Source organism: Cordyceps javanica, chromosome 3 (genome assembly GCF_051103115.1).
Source record: "Cordyceps javanica chromosome 3, complete sequence".
In the NCBI taxonomy this organism is placed as follows: Eukaryota; Fungi; Ascomycota; class Sordariomycetes; order Hypocreales; family Cordycipitaceae; genus Cordyceps; species Cordyceps javanica.
Genome location: NC_139297.1, coordinates 5,509,618 through 5,520,700, shown reverse-complemented (window position 1 = coordinate 5,520,700; position 11,083 = coordinate 5,509,618). Strand labels below are relative to the sequence as shown.

General features: G+C 54.9%; 4 protein-coding genes across 4 annotated transcripts; 2 read left to right on the top strand and 2 right to left on the bottom strand.

The window, feature by feature from the left end:
- Nucleotides 1-1,355: 1,355 nt before the first annotated feature.
- V2A60_005862 (uncharacterized protein) lies at nucleotides 1,356-6,014 on the top strand (the record flags this gene model as incomplete). The annotated part of the gene is made up of 1 exon (XM_083257160.1): nucleotides 1,356-6,014. The coding sequence occupies one exon, from the start codon at nucleotides 1,356-1,358 to the stop codon at nucleotides 6,012-6,014; it is 4,659 nt and encodes a 1,552-aa protein (XP_083113286.1).
- Nucleotides 6,015-6,870: 856 nt separating this feature from the next.
- Nucleotides 6,871-7,365, top strand: V2A60_005861 (uncharacterized protein; the record flags this gene model as incomplete). The annotated part of the gene is made up of 1 exon (XM_083257159.1): nucleotides 6,871-7,365. The coding sequence occupies one exon, from the start codon at nucleotides 6,871-6,873 to the stop codon at nucleotides 7,363-7,365; it is 495 nt and encodes a 164-aa protein (XP_083113285.1).
- A 1,017-nt stretch (nucleotides 7,366-8,382) lies between these two features.
- V2A60_005860 (GNAT family N-acetyltransferase) lies at nucleotides 8,383-8,883 on the bottom strand (the record flags this gene model as incomplete). Its single annotated transcript, XM_083257158.1, has 1 exon — nucleotides 8,383-8,883. One exon carries the CDS (start codon nucleotides 8,881-8,883, stop codon nucleotides 8,383-8,385), a length of 501 nt encoding a protein of 166 aa, XP_083113284.1.
- Nucleotides 8,884-9,328: 445 nt separating this feature from the next.
- Nucleotides 9,329-10,793, bottom strand: V2A60_005859 (class I SAM-dependent methyltransferase; the record flags this gene model as incomplete). The annotated part of the gene is made up of 3 exons (XM_083257157.1): nucleotides 9,329-9,821; nucleotides 9,943-10,141; nucleotides 10,313-10,793. 3 exons carry the CDS (start codon nucleotides 10,791-10,793, stop codon nucleotides 9,329-9,331), a joined length of 1,173 nt encoding a protein of 390 aa, XP_083113283.1.
- Between the last annotated feature and the right edge of the window lie 290 nt (nucleotides 10,794-11,083).

The following is an 11,083-nucleotide window of genomic DNA, read 5'->3' as shown; positions in this document are numbered from 1 at the left end:
TGGCTGCACCGGTCTAGCCAGCCATCCTTGGGTGCATGGCGGGCTCATGGCTGGTGCTCGTGGTGATACGGCCTCATTTGATTTTCATTTTGCCCGCGCATGGCCCCCCGTTTGTTCGGGATGAATCTCGGCCCTGCAAAGAGGGGTGGCCTGCGCATTTGGTGGTCTTTTCAGTCTTGTTGCTGTGCTTGCTGCTTTTCCGGAACGATTGTTGATATTGATTTTTATTTGGGAAGCCCAGGAGGCTCTTGACTGCCAATAGTTCATTTCCATCTTTTCTTGTCTTGGCAGGCATGTATGTTCTGGAAGTTAGATTCTGTATTTAAGGGGTTTTGGATAATGCAGGCAGCTGTGTTGGGCTTGTGCGGAGAGGCACGGAAAATTGCACATCATAGCATGTAATTCTTCTACATGGCGTTCATCTTTTCCTCTGACAAAGTGACGTGACTTGTAAAGCTATGGGCGATGACCTGGAGGAATGGGACTTGCCTGTGCCGTATCTCAGACGCCTGATTGGTAAGTACGTATGGCGATGGCATTTGAGGCTGACTGAACGAGGCGCGGAACTGAAACCAAGGGTCCAGCCATGTATCGACTACTTAGTATACGATGCTCATCTATTCGAGACGCGGCGCTGCCTAGCAGACATTCCTACGTAGTCCCGTGTCAGTACGCCTTGTATCAAACACTACGACGCGTATCAAACACCACATCACAAAGCCTGCTTGAGTTTCTCAATGACCGCTAGTCTGAACCTAGCTATGGCTCCTTTTACTAGCTGATGGGAGCAGACACCGAGTTTCCGGGCCAACTTATTCTCTCAACAATGCGTGTCTCATCTTTGCCTTGTATACTTGGCCGTCCGTCTTTTTCCAAAGTATTTGCTGGTCTCGCCTAACACCACCTACGCCAGGTATCTAGTTACAGCCTACTTACAGGTAGGTATGGTATGTACCAGTACGTTCAGGGACAGAGAGCGGGTTCCACGGGGCCGCCGCAGGCTTAAAAACTGGGCACTCACTTAATTGAGGCTGTGCTGCGAAAGCCACTTCTGCCTATTGTTTGGCTACTAAATAAGCCGAGTCAAAGCCTCGTCTGCCAACTCGGCCTTGGCTACGCCTCCCCACCCACGCGGACGGCTGACGACATGACATGCGCTGACACAAGGCTTCGACTTGTCCATGTCCCATCTGAACTGACTCTGTCGACAGTCTTCCTTGCCAGTACCTCTATAACCACGGGTGCGCATACAGTCGAGTAACGCCCGGCCGCGCACTCGACAAGACAATCGCCACTCCAAACGCCCACCACGCTGCCAACTGCCACGACCCAGATGGTGAGACACGACGAGTGGCATGGTTCCCAATCGCAATAACGCGGAGGTGCCCTCGGCCCACGATGCCCCTGGTGCCGTGACCGTCGATGCCGCCGCCAATTTCCGGCACAATCGCTCGCCGCCCGCTCCGCGTATGACCGCTGCCTCCCGCTCAAACACGGATCCCATCCTGGCGCCCGGTCGGGGCACCGCGGCAGCAACAACTCGCGCGCCCGTTGCCCAACTACCCGATCTCGAAGCGATACCCTCAAAGGCGCCCATCGCCGTCACGACCAAGACCAACAGCGTTGATGACTCGGCCACGAGCGCCGGCGCCTCGGCCGCTGCCAGCAACTCCGCCAAGGACGCCAAGCGCTCGTTGCGCGACCGCCTGGGCCAGCTCCGACCTCGACATCTTGCGAGCAACAAGCGCCGCCGGCAGATGCACGGCATGCTCTGGAAGGAAAAGGCCAAGGACCGCATCGCGGCCGCATACCAGACCGTCATCATCGAGGGCCTCCTGCGCCGGAAGCCGCTGCCGCCGTCGCGCGATGGCCGCCACATTCCCCTCAACCACCCGCACGACCTGATCGACGAGCGCAGCGGCGGACACTACTGCAGCAACTTTATCCGCTCCTCGCGTTATACTGTCTACGACTTTGTCCCGAAACAGCTGCTTTTCCAGTTTGGCAAGCTGGGCAACTTTTACCTGCTCGTCATGGGCATCCTGCAAACCATTCCGGGTCTCAGTACCGTCGGACGGTGGACAACGATTGGGCCGCTACTTGCGTTCGTGGCGTTCAGCATGGCCAAGGAAGGTCTGGATGATTACCGAAGATATCAGCTCGATAAGTCGGAAAATAGAAGCACTGCGTTGGTGCTGTCGCGCAACGACGGTCGAAAACGAAAGCCTACACACATTAAGACAGCCATGAAGCGCATCCAAAATCGCAATGATAAAAACGAGGTAATTGTGGAAGAGATGGCTCCCGGAGACCTCGAACAAATTCCCCCACGCTCCGACTGGGTTGAACTTGACTGGCAGCAAGTTCGCGTCGGCGACATTGTACGCTTGCAGCGTGATCAGAATGTACCTGCGGACATGGTGCTTCTACACGCCACGGGCCCCAACAGTGTCGCGTACATTGAGACCATGGCCTTGGATGGTGAGACCAATCTTAAAGCCAAGCAAGCTAGCCCGCCACTCGCCAAGCGTTGCGGAACGATTGAGACCCTGCGCGCGACGCAAGCTACTATCGTGTCCGAAGATCCCAACATTGATCTTTACAGCTACGATGGAAGAGTCGTGGTCGATGGTGAGGCACTACCCCTAACCCTCAATAATGTCGTTTACCGCGGCTCTACTTTGCGTAACACGCCCGAGGCCATCGGTCTCGTCGTCAACTCTGGCGAAGAATGCAAGATTCGCATGAACGCACACAAGAATGTACGCACCAAGAAGCCTACTATGCAGTCCGCTGTCAACAAAATGATTCTATTTCAAATTTTCATCGTCGTCATGCTCGCCGTCGGCTTCACCATTGGCTATTATCTCTGGGAAGTCGAGGTCGAGAACAAGTCCTTCTATCTCTACCGAGACGGTGTCTACGACGCTTCCGTGCCCTTTCGAGAAATCTTTTTTGGCTTTCTAGTCATGTTCAATACCCTCATCCCGCTGTCACTGTACATTAGTTTGGAAATTGTGAAGCTGGGCCAGCTTCTCTTGCTGCATGACGCTGACATGTACGACCCCGTCTCTGATACTCCCATGGTGGCAAATACGACGACGATTTTGGAAAACCTGGGACAGATTAGCTACGTGTTTTCCGACAAGACTGGCACGCTGACGGAGAATCTCATGCGTTTTCGCAAACTTTCGGTTGCCGGAATTTCCGTCTTGCATGACATGGATATCCTGCGAGACCAAAAAGTCAAGCAAGACAAGCTAAATTCATACAAGATATCCAAAAAGAACGGAAAACAGAGGGTGAATGCCATGGTCTCTGCAGAACCCACTGGACGCACTTCGACAGGGTCGTACACCCACTGGAAGTCGTCAGTCCGTCCCAACGATGAACCAGATATGAAGACGGAAGAATTGCTCGATTATATCCGCACCAAACCCCACACAGTCTTCTCCCGAAAAGCGAAGCACTTCCTTTTGTGTATCGCCCTCTGCCACACTTGCCTACCGGAATGCAAAGACGATGGCTCCATTAGCTTCCAGGCTGCATCTCCCGACGAGCTTGCGCTTATCGAGGCTGCGCAAGACCTAGGATATCTGCTTATTGATCGCCCGGCCCAGAATATCAAGCTGCAGACAACCGACACGGAAGGGAACAAAGTGGTGGAAAATTACCAAGTCCTAGATGTGATCGAATTCAGCAGTCAGAGGAAACGCATGTCGATTATTCTCCGCATGCCTGACAACACCATATGCGTCATCTGCAAGGGTGCCGACAACGTCATTACTTCGCGCCTGAAACTAAGCCACCTCGCTGAGCAGAAGGCGCGTGACATTGGCCATAGAGCCAGCATTCGAAAGACATTTGAGAAGAATAAAGCACTGCATAGAATGAGTATGCAGATGAGTGTCCGCTCGACTCCCAGAAACAGTCTCACCATCTGGAACCGTGATTCCACGGATGTTCGCGATAATCGGCGGCAGAGCGTCGGACGTCGCTCTGTAGATGGCGCCCGACTGGGTGAAGGGCACTCCTCATGGCTACAGAGACGTCGTACCGAGGAGATGGCGACGCCTCGTCACTCGGTGGATTTGCTCAAGGCCAGCCGCCGAAGCCTAAGCCGTGTTGCATCGTTTGATGCTATTGACCGCCGAATCGATGAAGGCGTAGCTTCGAGCGACGCTGTCATCTTCGAAAAATGCTTCCAGCACATCGACGACTTTGCCAACGAGGGTCTACGTACACTACTCTACGGCTACCGCTACATTGACGATGACACCTACACGAAATGGAAAGCCCAGTATCGCGAGGCGGAGACCAGCCTCGTTGACCGTCAACAGCGTATCGAAGAGGCTGGTGACCTGATTGAGCAAAAGTTTGATCTGGCTGGCGCAACGGCCATTGAAGATAAACTGCAGGATGGTGTGCCAGAGACTATTGACAAGCTAACCCGTGCGAATGTCAAGGTTTGGATGCTCACCGGTGATAAGCGCGAGACAGCAATCAACATTGCGCACTCTGCCCACGTCTGCAAGGCCTACTCGGAACTGTACATCTTGGACGCAAACGCCTCTGGAACGCTAGCGGACCAACTTACCCTGACACTGACCGATGTCAGTAGAGGCATGACACCCCATACCGTCTTGGTTGTGGACGGCCAGACGCTGACCAGTATTGATGGTGATGACGACCTCTCCATCCTCTTCTACGACCTCGTCATCCGAGTCGACTCTGTCATTTGCTGCCGCGCGTCTCCCTCGCAAAAGGCCGAACTTGTCAATGCCATCCGGCGCTATGTCCCAAACAGTATGACCCTCGCCATCGGCGACGGCGCCAACGATATCGGCATGATTCAAGCCTCGCACGTTGGCATTGGCATTTCTGGCCGCGAAGGCCTCCAGGCGGCACGAATCTCGGACTATTCCATTGCCCAATTTCGCTTCCTGCAGAAATTATTACTTGTCCATGGCCGCTGGAATTATCTCCGCACCGGCAAGTACGTGCTAGCCACCTTTTGGAAGGAGATATTTTTCTACCTCTTGCAGGCGCATTTTCAGCGTTTCACGGGGTACACAGGCACATCGCTGTTTCAGTCTACTAGTCTCACCCTGTTCAACACCCTATTTTCGTCCTTGGCTGTCATTCTCCCCGGCATTTTCGAACAAGACTTGCGCGCCGAGACACTCTTGGCTGTACCGGAACTCTACACATTCGGCCAGCGAAACAAGGCATTCAACTACCGTCTATATATCGGCTGGTTGCTCATGGGAGTCGCGAGCAGCTTCATTGTCTACTATAGCACCTGGGCAGTGTACAATTCGGCCCTGTTCACAGAAGACACCTCCCTTTACGCCATGGGCACGGTCTGCTTCACTGTCGGTGTCCTCTTCATCAACACCAAGCTCTTCATCCTGGAATTGCACAATAAGACAGTCATTACGTTTGCCGGATACATCATCACAACGGGCGGCTGGTTCATCTGGTTGCTGATTCTTAACAAACTCATCTCCCCAGCTGTGGATATCTATCTTGTCCATGACACATTCACCCGCAACTTTGGCGCCCGTCTAGAATGGTGGACCACGCTCCTCCTTGCCCTCACCGGCCCCATTCTGCTGGAACTCGTCGTGCAGAGCGTCCGTAGGGTATACTGGCCGACGGACACGGATCTCATGCAGCGCATGGAAAAGGACACTGATGCCCAGAAGATGAGGGCGCTCTTTGACCAGGACCCGGAACCGCATCATGCCCACGAAGTCGAAGACGAGCACCGGGCTGCCGACAACCAGCGCGACGGCAGGACAGACTTTGCAGGGGCGAAGGGCAGTCTCGATCTTGACCGCACCTCTGTCCTCCCTGGCCGCTTCTCGCTGTCGGATACGCCGCGAAGGGTGCCAATAGTCCGGGCCAGCCTGGACGAGTACAGGTCGCCGCATTTTACGCCACTAGCGGAGGAACACGAAAACCCGCCCAGCAAGGTCGGTACAAGACTGGAACAGATCCGAGATGACTAGCAAGAGTGTAATGATGCGCTACACTCTGGTTTACATGTACATTTAATGATATATTGGCGGCTCATGCTTTGTTTATTCTGCCAAGTGCTGAAACACTCACTGTTTTTTTTCCGTCATACAGAACGGTGAAACGAGTTGGATATACCACAGTTGTTTTCTTCTTCTTCTTCTTTTCTTTCTAGAGTAGCGAAACACGAAATACAAAATACGCCCGATTTCGCCGTCGCTCTCTATTGCCATCAACTGCTGGCGTGCTGAACTTGCAACCCCTCCCTCTATGCGTGCTCCTGCGGCTGACTTTTTTCTTTTTGACCACGCGGTTGTTAGTTGCAGGCCAGAAAGCCGCCATTAGACGGAGATCTTTACCCTTCTGGCCAACTTGTTCGTAAGGCTGAAGCGGTCCTCGTGCGGTCTGGGTCCGTCCCTCCCACTCTTGGCGAGGGGGTCCTCGGGGTAGGGTGGTCGACGCCGGGAAAATTCTTGCCGCGTAGATTGATTTTTGTGTCCCAATCGATGGATACCAGGGGTTGACGACCTGATCTTATTCGTGGAAGTCGGGCAGAGAGAAAACGAGCTCACTTTTTGGGGCTTGCGCCGGGTTGTGGTCAGCGCTAGTGATTCCAGGGCCACCGATAGGGCGGCCCGCATCGGACAATTTGAAGCTTAAATTTTCCGAGCGTTTTCGTGGGTGTGTGTGTGTGCCTTTGGTGTAAGTCGCCCGACCCGAGCAGATGTATAAAACTGTGGCAGGCCGGCGGTGTCGTAGTTTGATAAAAAAGTTCAATAGCAATTTATTACTCATATACACCATCGTACAAGAACAGCAATAGTAACAAGAAGAGTCCTCTCCGTCACCATGAAGTTTACACTCGCCATCACTCTCCTCGGCGCTGCTGCTGCGGCCGCTGCGGCGCCGTCCGCGCCTGAAGTCATGGACGACGAGACATTCTACAGCCTGATGCTCCCCGAGTATACGCCCTCGGGCGACCGCATCGTGGACTGGCGGCGGTCGTCAGTGTCGTCCGACGACGACCACCAACCGCTGCAGAGGCGCAGGGAGTGCCTCGGCACGGGCGGCATCGCCAACGGGCAGTGCGTGCGCTACTACAGCAACCCGGGCTGCGCGGACCGGGACCACATCAAGGGCTACAAGCCGACGTGCGCCGGCAACTGCTACGTCGACCGGTTCGCCGCCGTAAAGGCCATCGGCGACGGCACCTACTCGACCAACTGCGAGCTCTTCTCCGACGCGCAGTGCCAGAACAGCCTCGGCAGCGTCGGCGGCAAGACGGGCGGCGGCCACTGCAAGAACGCCGTCGGCTGGAGCATGAAGTGCTACTACAGATGCTAGTTTCGCGCGTGCGAGGGCAGAAGATGAACCTGTCGTCGCTTTAAGCATCCATAGTCTTTTGGCAGCGACGAGGGCTGGGATGAATCTTGTATGAGGACAAGTCGATTGAGCGAGGGCAGTAGCTTTGTACATTTTGAGAAAGAAATGAAAATTTATTCAAATCTTTTTTTTCTAAAAAAACTAAGTACAGCGCATGGATTCAGCAAAGTGGTATTGATGAAGCCCTTCTTTTGTGACAACCATCTCACCAAGAGCGTATCAAGTTGCAATCAGTGACTGATGGTGGAGACATATAAGTGAGACAATTCCATAGCAGTCGAAAAAATGTGCCGAAAATCATTATACGATGACGAAAATGAGAGTGGTTCGCTCATAGACATTAGGTTGCCGAGCGTGACGCAACTACCCAAACACTCATTCTATTGTATTTATAGAAGCTACATGCGCTATAACAGTCCTGACTTATTGATCAACTCGCATGCAGCTACGAATTATTGAAAATGGCCCCAGATTGATGCGGAGATGTGCTTTTCTGCAGGACACCGGCAGAGGTGTGTGTTCCGATGTTATACAAGGATGGCCGCGTGACTCGCACGACGCAATGTTTGAGCGGAATCGAGTCACATATCGGCAGCCAACCCGATATCGTGAGCAGACGACGCCTTGTTGCAAATCTTCAGTCAGCGCAGTAAAGTATTCCGCCAGCGACCGACGTCAATGGCTGCACAGACTCTGGTTCCGACTTGCCAACGCCGAGGTGGCATCTGGAGTTGGCTGCTGATCTGAATCACGAAAAGTGAATATAGCACAAAGAATAGAAATCGATTAAACCTCGTTTTCAAACCTTTTCTTAAAAAAAGAAGAAAAAAAAATAGACCGTTGCTCCAGAGTTTCCTGTTTGCTGCTTCGCCGGCCCGAATAGCCACTTGTTTTGCCTTGCCACACACACACACACAAGTCTCGGCAAATTACCCACGAGCTGCTGCTGCATTGATCCCACAGCCCGCAATACGATGACTAGAGCTGCAGCTCCCACGTCTCCTCCTGCGAGTCGGCCGACTGAAAGTGCTCCGACGGCGCTCGCCGGACGCAGGTGAAGCCCATGGAGCTGTAGATGGCGCGGGCGGCCGTCAGGTTGCTCTGCGTCACGAGGGTGACCTTTGCGAAGCCCCGATCGCGCGCAAAGTCGACGCACATCTGCGACAGCCTCCTGCCCAGGCCGAGGCCCCTCGCCTCGGGCTCGACCAGCAGGACGCGGATCCTGGCCGTGTCGGGCGCTGCCGCTCCCGCCCTGCACACGACGACGCTGCCCTGGAAGCGGCCGTCCCGTCGTTCCGCGATCCAGCACCGCTCCAGCTCCGGGTCGTGGTCGGCGACAAAGGACGCCATGATCTGCGCCACCCAGCCCTCGAACTGCGTGCCCCAGCCGCACAGCTCAGAGTACAGCACGCCGTGCCGGTGAATGATGTAGCCAATGTCGCCCGGCCGGTGTGTGCGGAATTGCATGTCCGTGGCCATGATGATGTCTGTACCCTGATAAAAGAGAAAAGGGAAAAAAAAAAGGAAGTTGATGAGAAGCCTCAATACTGATTGAGCTTTCGTATTAAGAAAGGCAGAATCTTTGCTCGGGCTTCTTATAGACGCATTGGCGCAGCTTCATTGGATTATTGTGTCTCTGATGGATGCTACCAGGCGCGCCCTTGCCCGAGCGTTACTTGTCGAAGTGGGGTCTGGCCGCGACTGCTCTCCGACGACGGCGTGCGGTTAAGAAGGCTCTAGGACAGGATAGAGGAGAGGAAAATTGTATAATGTATATATGCTATTGAGTTCTTATGCTCGTAATGCGTAAACTTTTCGTGTCGTCATGTCATGCAAAAAAAAAAAAAAGAAGAAGAAGAAGAAACAATACCATGGCTCCCACGCGAATGCTCGTGATCTGGGCCTCGCCAGTAACAATGGCCGTTTAGTCGGTGCCATCTCCGTCCGGCTCTTGGCTTGGTTCCCGGTTCGGCTCCGGCTTCTGCGCGTACCAGTAGTAGTAGTTAAAGTACCTGTGGATGCGCGCGTCGTCCAGGGCCTGCCGCGCGAGCGCGAGCCGCACCTGGGCCTCCTCGTCCGAGAGGCCGAGCGCCTTGAACGGCCGGCCCGCGAGCGTCGAGATGAAGTCGGTGACGGCCGTCTTCTGGTACAGGCCGACGAGGCGCATGGTCTTGTCCTTGGCCCACGTGCCGATGGGGACCTTGATCACCCGGCAGTGGACGTTTTCGAAGCCCGCCGCCAGGAGCATCGGCTCCAGCTCGGCCGGCAGCGACGTGCTGAGGCCCAGCCTCGAGTAGGCGTCGCCCGCAATCTCGTACAGCACCTTGAACGGGTCGTCGGCGCTCATGGTGTCGTCGTCGCAGAACGGACGGCCGAGCAGCTCCTGGAACTCGATCCACCCTCCGGGACGGAGACTCCTGGTAACACATGAATGAGTTGGAGAATGAACCTCTTGGTGGCACCGCGCAATTATGAAGGGGGGGCTTTGCAAAAGGGAATCAAGCACTCGAATCAAATCTAAAACGAGTGGCCACTTACTCGTACGCGTGCTGCATGACAAGAGGAACGTCCTTGAGAATCATGGCCATGAATCGGAAGTGAGCAAGGTCGACATTGTCCAACAGCCAGTCCCTTTCGCAGTCGTCTACGATGAACTCGACATTGGGCGGAACCCAGAGCGGCTGGATTGGTGTCAGATCGATGCCTAGAACCGAGGCGCTCGGATACGCATCGCCGGCTGTAGGCTCTCAAAGTATTAGACATGCGCAAGAAGCGAAAGCTCTTTCAGAGAGAAAAAGGAGTATACCGACTTTCAATTGCCCATATCCCTATGTCCAGTTAGCCCTCCCCTTTCCCCCCGCCATCATGGCCCTTGCGCCGAAAAAAACTAGGAGACATCCCAACGTACCTGTCCCGGTTCCGATGTCGACAATCTTTTGCGGGTTCTTCCCGGTAGGTGCAAAGAACAGCTTCCCGTCCGTCAGCTCCATGAGCATGACGTGCTTCATGTCCTCGCGCGACTGCTCCAGGTCGTCGTTGGGGATCGGGTAGCGCGAGTTCTTGAACGACTGGTAGCGGCGGCCGCGCTCGTACGTGTGCGCGTACACGCTCGAGCTCACGCTGACCAGGTCCGAGTCGACGCTGTTGGCCACGAACTCGTCGTCGCTGATGTCGCCGCTGCCGGCCGCCTCGATGGGCGGCTCCTCGTCCAACCACGACGGCGGCGCATCCTCCGAGGGCGGCGGCGGATGCGGATCCGACAGCGGCGGCGCGGCATCATGGCCCGTCGTCGTCGTCGTCGTCGCCTCGTCGGCGGCAGCGGCGGCGGCGGCCTCTGGGCTCATCGACGGCGTCGGCTCCCTTTCCGACCTCTGATCCTGAGACTCCATGTTTTGGCGGTTTTTTTTTTTTTTTTTGCCGAGCGCAAAAGGGCGCGCCTGTGTTTCGGCAGGCGCACCAGTTCCTGTCAAAAAGAGACGGGCGACCCCTTGCCCAAAGGGATTGAAGACTACGCCCGCAATGAGCAAAAATACTCAGGCTCCCTCCCCCCCGGGCGCAGGAAAAGCAGACGATCTGCACTAGCGACTCTGCTAGTCGACCCAAGAGAATGTTCGTTGCAAGACCTCACTACTCCGTATATGGAGCAGAGATGTGCGCGACAAGAGTAGGTGCTGCCGTG